Here is a 20,956-nt window from a genome sequence, read left to right on the forward strand (position 1 = left end):
TCATCTGTGTTACTCCTAACAAGGTCTTCTTCATCTAAGTTTCAGTGAATAAAGACTTCTGGAAACCCATTCAGGCTTAATAAAATGGTAGTAACGTGAGAGTCAAAATAGGTTCCCTCTCACCAAAGTTAGAGATATTAAAGAAGTCTATCAGGATTTAAAATAACAATGAAAACAATTTACCATAATTTAGGCAATGGTTTTAGGAATTAACATCACGCAAGGATATGCACGATTAAATTACACAATAACATTGACCTTTCTCTCTTAATCACACAGTGAAAAGAAAGTAAGGTACTAATTCAGTTGTGCGTGCATTTTTTTACGATAGGTTCATAATTATGCTATTGCAAATGGCAAAATAGAACCCTACTCTTTTTGTGGAGAGTTCTGTTATGCTTAGAATGAGTTTATTTTTACAGTTCACAGCAGCCCTGTGTTTTCTGACCAAGATGGATCTTAAATGGGTGGCAAACATAGATGCCTAACATCTCATCATGGTGTGTTTTTGTTTATAACATAGACAAAGGAAAAAATTGAGGTGTTTTTCAAATATCTTCCTCTTTTATTACCTTTTTGAATATTTTTTAATCCTGAAAAAGTAAATAAAATTAATTTTTTTCATTATGCCATTTTATTTAGCTAAGAAATGGGACAATAACTTAATGACATAGGCAAAATACGGAAAGTAAATGCTAATAAAAATAAATTCTTGACTATTATTGGGTTTTTATTAGTTAAAAGGACTATCCTGGAATCAGTGAGTTCTCAGATGATGTATTCTATTTTCTCACATCTTAAAAAAGGTAAATTGTACATTTTATGTTATTGGTTCACAGATGTTTTGGATTAATTACTAAATATTTTCTGGACATGGATTAGTGAACTTAGGCAGACTAATATGATACTAAAAATAATTTGAATCCTTGTATTTTGTGCTACATTTGCAATGTCCTTCACCCTTTCTATACACACTTCAATTTCTGATTAATGCCAGGAGAGGCATCTTATATTCACTGATGTTACAGAATGCTAATAAGGTAAGTAAGCACTGAAAATGAACTCATGTATTTATAAAAATTCAAATACAGTAGGTGTGTCCTTTTTAAAGAAACATCCTACAAAATGGGGAAAAGTGTCAGCCAATAAAATTCATTGCCCCTTAAGGAAATTCTGACAGTGGAATAAAATACTACTGTTAACAGAAGGCAGAATTATATTCAATTGATTTTAAACAACGTGAGAAGTGCATTTTCAAAACGATGGTTTAGGGTGATATTTACTTTTAGTTCATTACCCCTTTGAACAGAAATATGAAAGTGAAGAAATGAAATGGTTCTAGTAGGCTATAAAATATAAGGTGATTTATCAGAAATTTCATGTTTTAAAAATGGAATCAAATACATTTTATAGTTTTTTTTTTCTGACCTATGTTCTGAAAAAATATGGTACATTCATCAGATAGAAATGTATCTATTGCATAAAGCCATATATACCTGGGGAATATGATGGATTCTCCTTTTGATGTAAATTTTTACAGATATTCTGGAAGGCATTTTTATATAGTAGTAGAAATTAAAAATGTGAGGAGTTCCCGTTGTGGCTTCAGTGGTAATAAACCTGACTAGTATCCATGAGGACACGATTTCAACCCCTGGCCCCATTCAGTGGGTTAAGAATCTGGTGTGCTGTGAGCTGTGGTGTAGGTTGCAGACATGGCTCAGATCTGGTGTTGCCGTGGCTGTGGTGTAGGTTGGCAGCTGCATCTCTGATTTGACTCCTAGCCTGGGAACCTCCATATGCCGTGGTGCAGCCCTAAAAAGACAAAAAAAAAAAAAATGAAATTTGGAAGATGATATTACTCTTTACTTTCTGTTAACGTTTTTCAGAGCAAGCAGATATTGTTTGGTTGGTGCAACTCTAGAAAAACAGTAAGAATAATCATTTAGAATCAATTTTGATAATTGTTGTATAAAAGAGATATAATGCCAAAACCAAGTCTTGCTTAACAAAGCTGTCACATTATAATATTGTGAAGGTATATATTTCAAAAATAAGAGAATAAAAATGAACTTATTACTTTGAAAGGAACTTCTATGTACAAGTCACTGTCTTAGCACAGTGTCACATGTATTTGAGGTATTTCATTTCAAAGAAAAAATTCACCATTATATGAATGTAGATATTATACATGGATTCAAAATGGTAAGAGGAGTCTGAGTTAGCTTGGAGTAGGATTGGTATTCACTACTGTTAAATCCCATAACTTTGATTTTTATGCGTCTGTATTTTAGTAATGTGAATTTTAGCCGTGTAGCATGCTTGGCAACTAATACTCCTAGAACAAAACCATCTGATTTTGATAACATTTTATTTTTCTTGTCCTAGACTGATTCCAGGACACCAACTATTGAAATCTACAGTGAGATATAACTTTCTAGGAACAACATAATTCCATTCTCCTTCCAAAAAATTCCAATGATTTGTGATTTCAAAATTTGGCTAAGATCATTAATTTCGTAACCTGAATTTCCCACTATAAAGGCAAGCAAAACAAAAACCACCTTAAAAATTTTGTCCCACTGAGCCTTGTGCTCATTTTAGCTATAATCTTGCAATGGAAATTTAAAATTTGTGGAAGAAACAGTGCAGTATAATAAAAGAATTTTATCATGCTGTGTCTCCATTTGCTTGCTCTGAATGTCAATGAGTGTGATATAATGTGTCTTGCTGTACAAACTGATGGTTAATATATCAATCACAAAACATGGAATTACTTGCCCTGTCTGATTGCTGAAGAATTTAAAGATCATCTCTGGGAGTTTGGAAGTGAAGCTGAACTATCCAAGCTACCCTCTGAAAGGTATCCAGGGCAAGAGATTTTCCTTAATACCAAAAGCAAACAACAACAACAAAACACTTTAGCACATTTTTTTGAAAATATTCTCATTATATAGTGTTGAAAAAATAATTATAATTATCCATCACTTTTCTTAAAAGTTAGCTGATATAAAATAACTTTAATGTTTTTTATGTTGATTGAAATCATGTTGTTCCACTACTTTAATCATTAAAGATATTTTTGTTGTGATCATGTTTCCTTTTTCTTTAAATACTGAAAAAGAAGCTTTATCTATTTTTAATCTATCAAAAGGAGAATGTAAAAGTTCTTTATACTCCCCAATATTTTGGGAAAAAAGTATTGATATATCTTACATAATGACATAATTCTAGTCATATGAGAGTAGTCTCATAATTCTAGACATATGAGAGTAGAGTCAACGGTTTAAATAGGATATTTTGAAAGATTTTATCTTAATTTTGAAACTACCTAGAAAAATGTAAGATACTAAAGTTGAAGCTAAATAGATTTATTTCTCTGACATCAAATTACTGAATGTATTTCTTTACTTTGAGTAATTTGCCCTTTATCTCATCCTTCACACCATTTTGATTAATTACTTTCCTACACAAATGACTAAATGCCTCAAATTGGGTGTACATTAAATTTATTGAGGAAGGAATGCTGTCCCAATTTTACACTGTATTCTTTAAGCTGCTTATAACTTAATAACAGTACTAGTACTAACAGAATATTTTAAAAACATGATTTTTCAGGGAAAAAAAAGGGAGTATAAAGGACCCTTATAATCATGACATATGTTTCCTGACTTCTCATTCAAATGCTTCATTGTGTTACATTTTATCTTGCAAAGTGTGAGTAGGATTTGGTCTATATGTATGTACATTAAATTAGTGTATTACTTGTTCTGTGGTGTAAAGGTGTTTAGAAGAGGTTTATGCTCTATTTAGCATTTTTGATTAGTGTAATTCTTGGATATTTAATAAATGGGCAGGATTTTGAAAAGATTTTTGTTAAAATTCAACATTCCCATTTACTCAGTACAGAATTAGTACCTCTAATAACGTCAAGTTCCTTGAACATGCTTGCTATCTGGCTTTTTAAACATTACTTAGTTAATTATAATGACTGAGTGTAACTTTTTTACTGGTAGTGAGATATGTCTTATAAATTACAATATTGTGTTACATACTTATAAATAACTATTGTATAATAATACTTAAAATTAAACTTTACCTTTGTGAAAGTTATTCATATAGAATAATTTTGAAATTCCTCCCCCATTTTTTCCTGATAAATATTTCAGTTTAATTCAAATCATTTCAAGGAATGTCAAAATTGAGCCAATTTACTATGCCCTTAGAGTTAGTACCCTGCAGGCACCAAGATGTACTAAGAGTAAAATTCGTAGTCTCAATTTAATTGTGAACAAAATGATGATGCCCAAGAAAATGAATCAATATTTCACTTGTCCTGTGACAGACTACTGTGGCTTCATGACCATTTGTATATGTAATTATTATATAAACACATTTTAAATGCCTGTGTAATGGCCATGCTTGTCTCCTTTTCTGCACATTTTGTGAGCTAGAGGAGAATATCTCATTTTTCTTCTGCTTCTGTGACCTTTTCCTTTCTGACTGTAATAAGGAAAATTCCTAATCACTCCTTTGTGTATATGAAGATGAAAGTGTGTTGAAAGAGTTATCCAGAATCTCTAAAAAAAAATTCCTCAATATTTTTATGGGTGTCATCTTTGCAGAAGATGAAAATAGAAACTTTATTTTTAAAGCTGCAAGTGATTCCATCTCTCAGAATACAACTTGTGTGAGAAAGGAACTTCTAAACTGATTTCGTTCCTGCTCTTTGAGGCTAAAATATTTACCCATATAAACCAATAATGACTGAGATTTAACTGTATTTAGAATTTGGCCATAGATGAAAATGGATTCTGCTTTTGATTATTAACTACCTTTGATCTGTCCTTTGCTTATGCTTATGGAAATAATATTATTGGAGAATAAGATGGATGGCATTGAAACTAGTTTTAGACAAAAGCTAGAGAAAACAAAAACATGCATTTTCCTACTTGTTTCCTTCTTATCAGTTGATTTGATGAAACTTTTAATTTAAATATTTTTGTTGTTACATGTTTGGCCTACAAGGTCTCAGATATCTTCCCATCTCTTGTTGTAATAGACTCCTGGAATATTCTCAATGAAGTGTCCTTGACTGTCTCTGTTGTTCTTATTCTAGTCAGTGTATAGAGAAAAACAAAAGGAAAGCAAATTTTAAGACTAGTCATAAAATAAACTTTTAGGGACTAATTGATGAACTACAATGGCCTGTACACTTTCACCCCTATAGGCACTCAAATTTGATTAAAATTCATGGTGGTCTTTTTTTGAAAAAAGCTGCTGAAATACGTTTTCTTATTTTACATTAAATGTAAAAGTTTATTTTTAGAAGTAGAATATTCAAGCCATTACATCTCGTAAATTAATTTTACTTTCAATGATTTAAATTGAAAAAGTTATAAAGCAATTTAAATTCTGTCCAATAATAAATCCTTTATATATACTTCTGTTTTCTCTGCTGACTGTCATGTCCACATCATTACTGAGAACACCTATACTCTAGAATAATTTTTAAAAGTTGAATTAAGATTCAATCAATCATTATTTTGTACAATAGTTACTAATCTTTTTATTTTGACACAAAATAATATTGTCTCATTCTACAGTTTGTCACCTGCACTTTTCACTGTTTAATTAGCTTTTGTAATTGTGCATCTAGCTAGGTGTGATAAAAAGCCTGATTTCAGCAGAAGTGCTTCAGGACAAACAGCTCTACTAAATAATCTTATATAAATTTAAGCCACAATCTGTAAAAGCTTCCTATAGGTGCTCTTGTGTAATAGACAGTTTTCCTTAGGTTTTATGTAACTTAGTTTTTGTCTACTTTAAATATTGTTTAGATTTAGGTTTCTAAGATATTCAAAGGTGCTGCAGTAATATAAAGCTGTGTGTGTTGTGTATAACTAGTATTTTAAAAAAGAACTATTGTGCAATTTATTTTTTCATACATTATGGGTGTTCATACCGTGGTTTTATGTGCTATTTAGAATTTGGAGTAGGCTTTTTAAAATTGTGGGTAGATTTTGAATGGAGGATTTTAGATCTTTGTTTTTATTTTAAGCTATACCAGTGAGTTTTTCTTTATAACTTGCTTAGTAATTCTGTTTAACCTCTGGAGTTGGTGCACTTTAAAATTACAGACATATTCTGTTCTTTTTTATTTTAAACTATACTTGAAGAACTTTTTTACACATAGTGGTTATTTATTATGCATATTATTTATTTTATAAATATATGATTAGACATTATGTAATAGTGTAGCCTAATTAGTTGATGGCATAATACAGAGACATACTATATATCTCCATCATAAGACTAATCTCCCCTCAGTTAAAATACCCAATCTTGATGAAAAAGCTTTTTCATTAAAAAGAATACCATCAAGAAGTCCAATACGCTACCCATTGCACCACAGCGCCTGATTAAGAATCCTTTCTTAATATCAGCCAAAACTTCCCTTGGAATGAACATTCAAGTTATCTAATTATTTCCAAAAAGTCTCATAAGCAACTCTTACCTTTTTCTTTTTCTTTTTCTTTTTTTGTCTTTTTAGGGCTGCACATGCGGCATATAGAAGTTCCCAGGCTAGGGGTCCAATTGGAGCTGCACAGCCACAGCAATGAAGGATCCAGCCATGTCTGCGACCTTGCACCACGGGACACAGTAACAGTTACGCTGAATCCTTAACCCACTGAGTTAGGCCAGGATTCCATCCTCACAGATACTAGTTGGATTTGTTACCACTGAGGCACAGTGGGAACGCCACCTTTTTCATATTCTAGATCTTCTCAATTAAAATTGTTTTAACTGTCCTTTTTTAAGTGATTAATTATATTTAATTATCTACACATACACTGGTACCATCCAATTAGGAGTAAGCCTTTTTTGGTGAAGTGAAAAAAATCACATTCTATTATGTTTCAGCTAGTCAAAATAACACAGTAAGGAAAATGAGGTATTTCAATGTATATTCTGGAAATACTTGCACTTGTGTCCTTTGTCCTGGAGCCTTGTATTTATTAATTATTCATTGATTTACTTCATAAAATGCTATTCTCCTTGAAATGCATTTTAAAAGCATTTTCCTTTTTGTCTTAATACTTGGTAAAAACATTGGATAACAAAATAATGTTTTCATTAGATACTTAGAGAAAATTTAATACCAATTTTACTCTATTTGGTAGTAGTTAGAAATAAATGAATGTTCAGCACTGGTGAAAGTCATTTTCAGAAATTCATAAAATAAATTTTAAAATGTATTTACTTGTCTTATCACATACCAGTTTTAATCTCAATTTCAAAATCAGTGCAGATCACCATTTCAATGATACTTTTAACTAAACAGAATTGATTATAAATACTATCAACTTACATAAACATGTGTCCAATAATTCAAATATACAGCTCAAATAGTTGTTCAGTGTCACAGCCTCAGAGTAATTCCCCCCACACACACAAATCTAACCAGCTCTTTTGGCATGTAAACACAGATATAATCTCATAATCAAGGAAGAAAAAAACTCACAAACATTGCATGGACTTTGGAAAACTAGTTTAAGAATTCCTAAATGAGAAATTATATTTCATTATTAATTTTATTTATTTGATCACTCACTTATAATCATGTATTGGGTCCCTTTTGGTAAAAAATTACATAAATTATTTATGATGTTCAAATTGAATAATTACATTTTTCACACAAATATAATTATTCAAGAGAAGGTGCTCAGTTCTCCTTCAGGTATCATAGCTTTGTCTACATGATACCAAAATATCTGGAAGCATGTTCAGTGAACATGGGAATATTTTGTCTACCTGACAAATTGTTTGACTTTATAAAGCTGCAGATTTTATCTAGTACTACAAAATAATATTATAATCATTTCATTTTAGATAGGAGAAAAAAATTGACGTGCTCTAGAAAAGTATTATCTGACACTAGAGCAGTTGATAACATTTAACAACAAAATTCTTCACGGTACTATAATTCAACTTTACATATATAAATTGTAGTTGTTTGTAAGACTATACACATATTTATTTCAAAATGCATACCAATTATAGAAATGATGAGGTACATAACAATTCTTTTTAGGTGTGAGACTTAAAAGACAAACATACCAAAGTCTTAAAATTAAGACACCTAGGAGTTCCCATCATGGTGCAGTGGTTAACGAATCTGACTAGGAACCATGAGGTTGCAGGTTCGATCCCTGGCCTTGCTCAGTGGATTAACGATCCGGCATTGCCGTGAGCTGTGGTTGCAGACATGGCTCGGATCCCGAGTTGATGTGGCTCTGGTGTAGGCCGGTGGCTACAGCTCCGATTAGTCCCCTAGTTCGGGAACTCCATATACCACAGGAGCGGCCCTAGAAAAGGCAAAAAAAAAAAAAAAAAAAAAATTAAGAGACCTAATTGTCAAACCAGAGGAAAATTCATTTTGATTTGATCTTTATGTAATTCTAATACAGTGGGATTAAAATGGGTTAGAGTATGTATAAGCACACATACATTTGCATGTATATGTGTGTATTTAGGTTTTTCAAATTTCTAGCAGAAAAAATAATATAAACTTTAACCTAAAGACAACTTGTTCAGAGATCATACATCTACATTTACAAAGTTATTCTCTCTTCTTTTAAACTCATGCTTCACTTACACACTTTAACCATCCTTTATCCCTTATGTCATCTTATACAGCACCTTTTCTTTAATAAAATACCTGTCCTATCCAGTGATTCTGAATATGTGCTCATGTGTTTTTAAATAATTTCAATCAGATTATTTGCCTCAAATGTAACAGTTCCCCTGTTTTCTAAAAGATCACAGATCCAGTAACATTAAATTATACATTAAAAATTAAACCATTTTTTCCTATGTAAGTACCAGTGTAGATTCTGCTTTGTTTGTATACAAAAAAGCTAAGATAAATTTGCCTGCAGTAATGGTCAACTTCTGCTCAGCTGGTATATCAAAAACATATAGAAAAGAATCCATTAGATTAACCCTCCTTATTTGCATTAATACCTTACTTAATTTCAACACTTCTGAAACCAAAAATGAAATAAGTAATTCTCTCTTAGTTCTCTGTACAATGTCAGATTTTCAGTTTCATAAATCTGCAACTTTGTGTGTTAATGTTTCTATCAAATGCTAAGATATGGATTTACCATTATCATATATAGGCATACATATTATCTATGTATGTAAATACAAAATACACTTTTATAAATGGCTCAGTGTGGACTGTGGATTGACCTAATTCATGGAAATATTTGTGAGGATAGATTCAGTTTTTTGATTGGGTAATGTGTACAATTTATTGTCATTTCTGCTTTTAAATGGAGTTAGTATTAAGAACTGCAATTGAGGAAAAGCTGTGCAAAGTAACATTAAAATTGTGAAGATTTAAAATGCAAGAGCATTCACAAACATTCTTTCTTAAAATTTTGTTTTTGCTTTACTTGTAGCTGTAATTTAAAAAAGTCAATAACAGGTTTATGTGTGAATATATTAGAGTGAAAATCATAGAGCATCTTTCAACTAGAATACATGTTGATACTAACACTGGTTGTATTTGAGGTATTTTCAGTGCATAAAGTGTGTGTAATCTGTATTAAGTGAAATACATACAAATAAAGTTGTTTCTGCATTCCAATAACAAATCTTCTGATATTTTTTGAAGTGCTGCTTCAGTACAGTAGAGGCTACCAATTTCATTAACATCATCAGGGATCCTAAAATACATTTTAGTACATTAACATCCTACAGTTTCAGGGTATGTCTTGTTATCTGAGTTGTATGAACTGGAACTTTATATATTCTCATTCTTCGTCACTAACATTGGGAGATTACTGGTCTTTTCCAATTAACCCAAAGCAGTGAAGTATATAGAAATGATTCATATTCACTAAAGTTTTTAGCTCTGTGCATTTTATTGTATTCAAATACTTTGAGCATTGGTAATATGGTGCTACTTATTAACTACTATTTTTCATAAAACATACTAGATAATGGAGTTTACCATGAGTTCAAGTGAGATTAGTTGAATATTTCTCAAACTCCTCCTATGAACAAAGCAATGTAGAGAATAATGGTGGTTATGGTGAAGGGTGGGTTATAAAGGGTAGGTAGGGATGTGGGACAATAAAAGAATTCCCCTGGTTGCTAGTAGTGTAAAAATCCCTTTATCCGAGAAAATTATGTTAAAAAAAAACTTTCAGTTTTTCTAGAGCAGAAAATCCCTGAGTATACAATGTTAAAAAAATTGAGAAAAATTAAAATGTTTTATCATAATAATTAGGAGTGTGTGTGTGTTTGTGTGTGTGTGAACATCACTAGTAGAGTACCTTACAAGTATGTAGTAAGTAGATACTCTTTCCAAATCTCTTGAAATCTGAACTGAGCAAGCATATACTTAACCCATTTCAGGAAGTATCTTAAAGTCATCAACATTTTCCTGAGTCACATCCAAATAGTAACCAAATACTTTTAATCTTGCCTCTACAGTGCTTTGGACATTTTCTCCTTTGCCACTTCTTTATTTTTATTTGTTTGTTTTGTCTTTTTGCTATTTCTTGGGCTGCTCCCGCAGCATATGGAGGTTCTCAGGCTAGGGGTCGAATCGGAGCCTACCCCAGAGCCACAACAACGCGGGATCCGAGCCACGTCTGTGAACTACACCACAGCTCACGGCAACGCTGGATCCTTCACCCACTGAACAAGGCCAGGGATGAAACCCACAACCTCGTGGTTCCTAGTTGGATTCGTTAACAACTGCGCCACGACAGGAACTCCGCCACTTCCTTATTTAGGTCTTCATTATGAGTTACCAGCTCCACTACTAATAGGTCGTTCTGCTTGTTACCTTCATTTGTCCAATTTATTTTCTATCCTGTACCCATAATACTTTTTTCTAAAACAGATCTAATCAAGTGAAGCCTATGGGGGAAAATCTTCCAAGGCTTTCCCAATAGCATATAGAATAAAAACCATTACTGTATTTTTCAAGGATTTTACAATTTTAACCAAGTCTATTTGCTCATCCTTATCTCCTACTACTCCATGCACCCTATATTTTTGTCATGCCTACTACCCTTTTTCCTTGACTATGTTATGTACTTTTATGCTTCCACAAATCTGAACAATTTACCAGAATTATATTGAGCACTTCCATTGGTTAAGATTCTTCTGTGTGGACAACAAAAATAAGCCATGGTCAGAGAGTTGGAAATGTAATTGTGGAAATAAGGCAAGAAAACATACTTTTTAAAATGGAATATGATAAAAATCAGAGTGCTACCTATGATTTTATTAAAAATGGAAGAAGCCTGGATATTTCTTTCTTCAATATCTTTTCTGTTTCTTTTTTCTTTTTTTTTCTTTTTGTTTTTTTGCCACCCCGCGGCATATGGAGCTCCCAGGCCAAAGATCGGATCCAAGTAACAGCCTCGAACTGAGCTGCAGCTGTGGCAACACCAGATCCTTAGCCCACTGTGCCGGGCTGAGAATTGAATCCATGTCCTAGGGCTCCCAAGACAATATTAGTGTGCCCCAGCAGGACCTTCTCTTTTCTGTTTCTTAACATTAACCTTACATAATTCTTGTAAAATTAAATGTGTCAATAAATGAGTAGGTCATAAAACTTTTCAAACAGTAGTTTCTGGAAACTATTTCCAGCAAAATTGATGTCATATCATTTTTCTCCATTAATCCTAGAATATTTTAAAATAATTACCTTAGATACTTTGATTCTTATTTTATTTCCTGTCCAGAGGTTGCACTTAAAATGAAAAGTATCAATGGAAAATTTTACCCCATTCGTTGATCTTAATGTAGTCCATATACTGAAGAACCACATACTGCGTTTAGGCATTTTAGCAAAAGAAGCATCTCAATGTGACATTTCTTTCAAATATGGCAAGAAAAAATGTGTTTTTCTTCTCAGAGGAAATTTTTCTAGTGAATGGTAACAGATATTGGGAACTCTGGTTAAAATGTGCTTGTTTAGGTGTTCCCTGGTGGCTCAGCAGGTTAAGGACCTGGCATTGTCACTGCTGTGGCTCAGGTCACTGCTGTGGTGTAGGTTTGATCCCTGGCCTTGGAACTTCTACATGCCACGAGTGTGGCCAAAAAAAAAAATGTGCTCGTATATATATAAAAACTGTCACAGAAGTACTGAGATAAAATGGTCATCCTAGATAGAAATCATTTTATCCCTTTCACCTCATATTGAAAGTCAAATTTATTAAATTTGTCAAAACAGCATAGACGCAGAAAACCATGAGATATTAAATGTAGATAATAACGAAATTATAACATGATAGAGCTACTCTGAAAATTCAGAAACCATATATCCCTATGTTGTATGCACACACACACACATCTTTAAGTAATGCACTTCTTGGCACATATACTGGAAACAAGTATGCCACCTGCTTCCTAGAAATAGATGAAAATAAACCACATAGTTCTCACATTAGCCCTTTTTTCTTTTGTCCTTAATGTAACAGAAAAAACTTTCTAAGTGTCATGCAGGAAACATCCTTGGGTTTTGGGGTTTTGTTTTGGTTTGTCTTTCATATATTTGCTAAATAGTCTTATATTGGGATGCTGGAATTACTATAAAACATTTCCATTCTACCTGATGATGGTTCCATTCTACCACTCATTATTTATTTCACCTCCTTATGTAAAGTGAATAAACATAATCATGAGTAGGCACATGTTTTTTTAGCTCAGTTATAATCATTGAGAGTTTTCCAACTTTCCCATATAAAATAAAAGCAATTACTAACATTCTTCAAGTTAAAGTCAGTGGCTACTTTCTTCAGTACATATCCCTGGAGAATATAATATAAACTGGTAATAAAGTGGAAGATTGGATATAAAGACAAGGCTAAGGACTCAATAACATGAGTAACACATTGCCACATTTCTACTGAACAAACATTCTCTTCATATTTGTATGTTTTTTTTATATATTTTTGAAGTGCTTCTATCATGGCAGAGGGAAGATTATTATTCATATTATTCACTTTTAATTTGTTAGAGCCAAAAAACATTATTTTTTACTATGATTTATTTCTTGGGAACAATCCTATGTAAAATCAGTCTAACTCAAAAATTACCACAGCTATATGCTAAATCTGCCTTAACTGTATTCCTACCATAACTGTCTTAGCATGTGTGTATGAAATTTTAAATTTCATGGTGCATTTTACTTTTCATAGAGAAAAATTCCATATCCCTTCTCATATGAAAACCTAAGAGAAAATTCTGAAAATAGAGTTGTCAGCATTTCCTTTCTTCTTCAGGTTGGCCTGGCTACTAAAATGTGTTAGAACCCAAGGTGGACTTTCATATATAAGCATGGGAAGTATTGGACCCACTGAGAGATACTTATCCTCTTATTGCATAAAGGGAATATGCTGTAAGTCTGTCCTCTCTATTCTCTGGGAAACTTTTGCAGCCCCATATTCAGATAGGAACATGTGTCTGGTCTCTTATCCAAACTCTGTCAATCCAATAGGAGAAAAACTTCAGTTACTTAGACATTTACTTGAATAGTTGAAAATACTTTTTACTCTTCTGGTTATATTATGCTGACCATCTAATTCCCAGATCTGTATTATTTCCTATAACCTTTATGGGCTATATTGTTACATCTGTGACCTGCTTCTATTTCAGAGATTATGCGATATCCTAGTCCGCTTCTACTATTTGGCAGACAGTAGAACCAAACTTTATTGAGCATCTATTTTATGTCAGGCAGTGTGCTAGTCACCTTACATATAACAGTTCTTTATCTCAGAGTAAGTGGCCAGGAGAAGCTGAGGCTCCGTGGTTAGATCTAAGTAACTCTCAAGTTCTCCTTCCTCTCTACGTCATGTCTGGCAGAGTTATGGCCCCCACAACTCTTGTTTTGAAGTTCAGAGGTTCTTCACTTTTACCACCTTCTCATTAAATTTCTTCTCAGCTGTAAACTGGTGTACATTTTCCCAACTCTTTTTGCCCCTTCCTGGACTCATCCACAAGTATTTAAACTCAGACATGATCTTTTAGACGACTCTCGTTACAAGATTTTCATAAGCTTAGCAAGTACCACGCTCATTCTGGAAGCTATGGGGCATAATTCCCTGTGAATAGATCAGTTGGAAAAATGCAAATAGGATAGACAAAGAAGACTCTCTTCTTCCATCTATTTCCACTCTCAATATATGAACTCCTGAATAAACTTTGAAAATAGCAACTATTCAAAAAGTGTTTAACTGAACTGAACTTTGAAAGTTCCCTTTCCATTCCACCTTTGCAACATTTAAAACATATTATTCTAATGTCCTGCAGTTTGGTGAGCCATAAGATGAGTTTGAGAGAGAAGAGTATATATGTGTGTCACCAAATATAAATTAATTTCTATATCAATTTATAATAAAAAGGATCATTGTAATATTCAGTATAGTTATGAATCCCTAATAAACCATATGAGATGTATTGGAAATAACCAGAAATATATATCAAATATGGACCACCAGATAGTTATAAAAAGTATTTAAAATTATCAACTCAAATACATTATGAATTTCTTTTAGTCATTTAGAATGAATAACTTTGGATTACATAGGAAAACTTGAAAAAGTATTTTGTTTCTAGATCATGCTTCCTAGTTTTGCCAATTCATATGTAGCTAAAGGAACACTAATTTTTAACAGTGACCAATATGTCCTAAATTATATTACGTAATACTTTTTTTTTTCAAATGGGAACAGTTTAGCACTTAGGAAGCTGCATTAATTCCTTAATAACAATCAGGGAATATATATATATATATATATATATATATATATATCAGATGCCCATGATACATTAACTTCTGAAAATAAAGATGAAGGGAAAAGAGGAAATTAGGAAGGTATAGTTCAAGGAAAATTTGGCGAGTGCCTTCTAGGCACTGGGAATAATATTAGGCTGTACCATATTTTCCAGTTAAATGGATTGTTAAGTGAGGATTTGAAGACATTAGGTATAAAAACGTGCATTGTACAGTGTCTGGCATAAAGTAGACACTTAATAAATGTAAGTCTGTTCCACATTGATGAACTCATCTAATATTTGGAACAATACAGTGAGATAGATGTTATTGATATCATACCCCTTAAAGACAAACAAACAAACAAACTGGGTCTCAGGGAGCTTCTAAAATTTGCCTAAGCTCAATTTAAACAATTTAATTGTGCCTTCCCTACATCACAGCTATTTCAAATTAAGAATCTAGACAACCATATTTTTTATTAACTGCTTAACTAAAGCTGACCCAGACAGCAATCTTGCCTTTTGAACCCTATCATGTGTGTTCTTTACAGGAGCCTGAGCAGAGTTATTGAGTATTGCTCTAGGCAGTAACGTTAACTTCAAAATCCTTTCAGTTGTAGGTGAATGAATTTTTAAATGTGGCTGTTGGAAATAAAGTTTGTCGAAAACTATTGACAACACTAATTTAGTGTTAGAATCATAAAACGTTAGATGAAGAAGATTAGACTCCCAAATGTGAGAGTGATTTGCCCTAGGTCCTACAGTTAGATTTTTAAAGAATCAGGTCATGAGTGTTAAGCTCCTGACTTCCAGTTCAAGATTCTTACCACTGCATACCCAACCTATTTAGTCTGTGATAACTTTGTGCCCTGAATAACTGCTATATGAAGTGATACTGAATAGTATTAAAATTGTGGAAAAAGCGAAACTAATAAAAATAAAACTGTTGTAGGAATCAGTGATTGAAGTTTAAACTTTACTCTGTAGTAAATCTGCTATGACCTTGGAAGATCACTTAACCATCTCTGAGACTCAATTTCTTCACGTGCAAAATGAAGATGATGGGTTTTTCAGAACCTTAGATGATGTTTCAAATAGTATTTGAAAAATGAGAGATTTACATGTGATAATTATTATCAGTAAAACTAAACAAGTCTTTAAAAATGCTCTACACTCAGGTTTCTTCCCTCACAAGACACTGAAAACGATGAGTTCTTGATTACAAATGCTCTATTAATATTTTATGCAAGTTCCCAAAGTGGCCAGCTTGTGATTATGTGGGGAGACTGGGAGACTCCTGTGTTTCTAAAGTGCACTTTGTAACTCTTGAACTAAGCTATACCAAGTATTTCTTAGTATAGTTTAGAAACACATGAGATCAAATTATTTAAAACCATGGGTTTGTATGGCATTTAATTAAGGAAGCTGAGACAGCTTTCAGTGACATGTAAGAGCCATTTTGGAAATGATAGTGCTATAGTGAGTCTTCTCAAAAAAAAGTGGGGGGGGGGAAACTGTTCTTGCCTACTCTGGATAGGCACATTGGAGCAGTAGGAAGGGGATTAGCTTCCAAATCAGGCAATGTGGGCTTTAACCATGACGTAATGGTCTTTAGCTGTTGGGTCTTGCATAACACTTTTTAATGTTTCTGAGTCTGGGGATCTTCATCCATTAAAATGACTATAATAACGTCAAACTCATAAGGTTGTGAAAACTAAAAGAGATATCCTATAAAATGTGACTGGCACATAACAGGCACTTACTAAGTGCTAAGACCCTTCATTGATTGTCTCAGCTAATCCACCCAACTACCTAATGAACAAGATATCTTTAGGGTCATCCTCACACTGCAAATCAAATTGAGAGACTGAGTCTCAGAATTTCACTGATTTGCTCAGGCTCAGGCAACTGATATGCGGCCTGTCTGGAATTTTACCAAGATTGGCCTCTCAGTTTCAAGTCATTTCCTGTCCACTGTTCTGCCTCTGGCATAGGACCCAAAATGCCTCTGTTCAGATGTAGTTTAAAAACTCAGAAAATTCAAGTTTTTATGCATGGCATTAAATATATACTTATCTTTTTTCACATTCTTTTTCCTTAGGCATAGGGAGATATGAGCAAGACTGTTTATTCTTGAAACTATGAATAAACAATTTTAGAGGGGAAAGTTTATAATATAATGATAAGAATCTGACTTAATATGTGATTTTAATATTAGCCATTTTACCTTATTATCTCCATATACATGAATGACTATCTTACAAAGCATAGTTCTAATTAAAATAGGTATCCAGAAGTAAAACATTAAGATGAAATTTTAATAGAGTCCAGGTTCAACATAATTGGAATTCATATGCTATGGAAACTAAATTGCCTAAAAAGCTTTTTGAAACTTTATATTATACATTGTTTAGAATCTATTAAATAATTTTTTAGTTAAAGTGTTTTATTTCCATCACACCTGGAATGCTAAGTTGTTTATATTGGTTTAGCAAATCAAATTGCACATCCATAAAATTTCAAATGAATAGTTTATAGATTTTCAGCTCAGGAACACAATTATTTTATTTCTACTACACTTAATTTTTCTGTCTATAAAATTTTATGATAGAAGTTTAAAAAAAAGAAAAAAATACAGTGATGGAAAAAGGAATCATTTTATAAGCCTGCTATTCAAAATTAACCCCTTTTAGCATTTTGATAAATACATCTCTAATTTTTTTCTAATCATCAGCTTATAATTTAAAATTGTTTATTATTAAAAATTGTATATTATTTAAAATGACAGGGAGTTCCAGTCATGATGCAGCAGAAACAACTAGGAACCATGAAGTTGTGGGTTGTATACCTGGTCTCGCTCAGTGGGATAAGGATCCCACTCGCATTGCCGCGAGCTGTGGTGTAGTATGCAGATGCGACTAGGATCTGATGTTGCTGTGGCTGTGGCATAGGCTGAAGCTATAGTTCCAATTAGACCACTAGCCTGGGAACCTCTATATGCTGGGAGTGCACCCCTAAAAAGCAAAAATATATATATAAAATAAAATAAAATGACAGAATTCTGACAATTTTGAGACTTTATAAATGATTATAAATGATTTCTTCATTTAACAATTGAGTAATTCGAAGACTGGTTTTAAGATTGAAAACACATTATTGAGACCCATAAATTGTACGCCCATGAAAATTAATACCTAAAATACAAAGCAGTATAGAAGTAATTTTTATTTTATGTTTGAAGAGAGAAACCACTGTGAGCTCAGGTAGAATGAGAGAGAATCATGGAGGAGAATGAACATGATTTAGTTTTTAAAGTATGGTTTGGAAATATGGAGAGGAAGAAGTCGAAATCAGTAGCAATTAAATGACCTAAAGTACATGTCATATTTTTAGAAAAGGGTTTTCATCTACCTTTGAGGTAAATTTAGGAAGATATGTTGGGACTATATTATGGATAACTTTGAGGAGGCAATAAATACCAGACTAAAGGAGTTTTGATATTTATTTTTGGAACACTGTTTCTTGTATATCCTTCTCAAATGGCAGGATTACATTTATTATCTATACTTCTTCAATTCCCATTTATTCCTTAAAATGTAACATCTGCTTACTACTCACATTTTTCATCTAGTTTGCAGTGGCTTCCTATTTACTAAACTCAAAAGACATTTTTCATTTGTGTTTCTTTCTCCTTCATTTGACACTTTTCCTCATTCATTCACTCCTTTTGGATTTCTGTTTTCTTGGCCTCCATGATTATATTCTTCTCTGATTTTTCTTCTGCCTTCTAACAATTTTATTTTCTGTATGTGAGTGGGTACTTCATCATCTGTCCATGGCATCAGTGTTTATTTTTCTTAGAATGATATCCTTCATTTATTGTTCTCATCACTTTATACTCTCCCTGATTTTTCATATGTGACCTATATCCTGATGAGTTCTAATCCCCATATATAGTCCCTACCTCTCCCTGCAATTTTGACAGATATACAAAACTTCTCTATGGACATCTTCCCATCAGTGGTCCATGGATCCTCAAACTCAATGTTCTCCAAATGGCATCAATTCCCTCTGACTTCCTTTTTCCAAATCTGGCTCATTATCTGTATCAACTAATTGAGTCACCATTCACTCAAATTATTGAAGTTCAAAACAGGTAATATCTTCTTTCCTTCCGTGTGACCCCTCCCCATTCCAATAATTCAACAATTTTTTTCCTGATTTTCTGTTTGAAATATTCTTAATAGAATGAAAATAATAGCTGATTATTATTATATTTGCAACTTTATAAATGATTATAAATGACTTCTTCATTTAACAGTTGAGTAATTCAAAGACTGGTTTGAATAGACAACTATTATATTTTGAAAATTTCCTAGAGGCTAGGCATGTGCCAAGAACTTTTATTTTTGCATTTATTTCTTTTGCCTTGGAAGACTGAGCTAATAAAAATATTGTCACAACTTCTGTCAGATAATGTTCTGTGTATGTTTTCTTCTAGGAGTTTTAGGTGTCAGACATATCTTACGTTTAGGTCTTTAGACTATTTGAGTTTATTCTTTTATATGGTGTGAGGGAGTGTTCTAATTTTATTGATTTACATGAGGCTGTCAGCTTTCCTAATACCACTTGCTGAGGAGACTGTCTTTTCTCTATCGTATATTCTTGGCCTCTTTTGTCAAACATTAATTGACCCTAGGTGCAGGAGTTTATTACTGACTCTCTATTTTGTACCATTGATTTATATATACATATATGTCTGTTTTTGTGCCAGTACCACACTGTTTGATTTCTGTAGCTTTGTAGTATTATCTGAAGTCTGAGAGGGTTATGCTTCCAGATTTGTTCTTTTTTCCTCAGGATTGCTTCGGCAATTCCATTTTGGTTTTTTGTTTGCTTGTTCCTTTTTTGTGGTTCCATATGAATTTTAGGAGTATTTGTTCTAGTTATGTGAAAAATGTCATGGGTAATTTGATAGAGATCACATTAGATCTGTAGATTGCTTTGAGTACTGTGGTCATTTTAACAATAATAATGTTTCCAATCCAGGAGCATGCCAAGACCAGCTCAGCAGGATGGGGCTGAAGAATGGGTGCTGTGAAACTTAAGGAAAAAAGTTAACATAAGACACAGAGACATTTATCTTAAGTAAAGGTGGGAACTGGGGGACTCAAGAGCCCTGCCTCAAGAATCCACACAGCTTTTATTGTGCTTTTTAGGATTATGTCAAGTGAGAAGGGGGTTTTAGGTGCAGGATATAGGTTTTTTTTAAGTTATTTTAAAAGTCACATAGCAGGTTGCTGATTAAGCTTTTACTCTGACCTTTAGGCATTTAACAATCATTAGCATTTGAGGAAGCTTGGCATCAGCTATGTATGCATAGCATCTAGAGAATCTCCATTGTGCTTCTGCAGACTGCATGCCTATCTGCAGCACCCCAGTGTGCCTAGGTTTGCACCTCGGTTCTTCTTTGCTAATGCATATCCTGCTAATGACCCCTCATAAACACCTTGGGGCCATAGGGCTCCTCTTTTATTCTTAAGAGGATGTATCATGCTGTGCAAATGGCTTGCCAATATGCACAGGTCTGGAGTGCCTAGACCAATGCATTAAGTCCTCATTCAGCTGACCCTATGAATAACTTAAGCCTTTAGGTCTTTGTCCTTAAGCTTAAGTCATTTAGCAGCACTGTGACTGTTTTCCAAGCAGGAAGATGGGGTAAAGTAAAACAGGACAATATAGAGTTTTCAGCAAAGAGGCTAAGAAAATATTGTAGAAACATGTCTTGCGATAGGAGCATATCAACCCATTAGTTCTTAATCTTTATATATGTAATGATCTACTTGTTAATTTTATATCTCAAAACTAAGAGAATTCACTTCGAAAAATTGCAATTCAGGGTGCAATTTTCAATGTACATTTAATATCTTTAAATTGTTGGGCCATATTCAAAATAAAGACTAGTATATTAAAAGCTAAGAAAAAGTATAACACTGTCTATTTAATATCGTGATAGAGAAGACATCTTTTGCTTACAAGTAGCTCTAGAAGCTGATATTAACATATCACCAATATGTAGATATAACTTTAAATATCATTTTACTATAATTAAACATAATGAAGTCTTTGTTTTCTATGTTGGACA

General features: G+C 32.9%; 1 protein-coding gene across 50 annotated transcripts in view; it reads left to right on the forward strand.

Moving 5' to 3' along the window:
* The window catches only part of PCDH11X (protocadherin 11 X-linked), a 728,596-nt gene that overhangs the window by 78,800 nt on the left and 628,840 nt on the right, over nucleotides 1-20,956 (forward strand). For 7 of the 50 annotated variants that reach the window (XM_085006481.1, XM_021080418.2, XM_085006489.1 and 4 more), the window contains one exon: nucleotides 2,389-4,406. The exons of the other annotated variants lie outside the window; for them this stretch is intronic. In XM_085006481.1, coding sequence (XP_084862607.1) covers nucleotides 2,389-2,433 — 45 coding nt within the window. In that variant the 3' untranslated portion in view covers nucleotides 2,434-4,406. Of the gene's footprint in view, nucleotides 1-2,388; nucleotides 4,407-20,956 lie in introns of those variants that run through there. 50 annotated transcript variants of the gene reach the window in all.

Source organism: Sus scrofa, chromosome X (assembly GCF_054392235.1).
Source record: "Sus scrofa isolate SSC_HxYL_T2T_F1_AM1 chromosome X, Sscrofa_HxYL_maternal_Yorkshire_Landrace_v2.0, whole genome shotgun sequence".
NCBI classification, from domain to species: Eukaryota; Metazoa; Chordata; class Mammalia; order Artiodactyla; family Suidae; genus Sus; species Sus scrofa.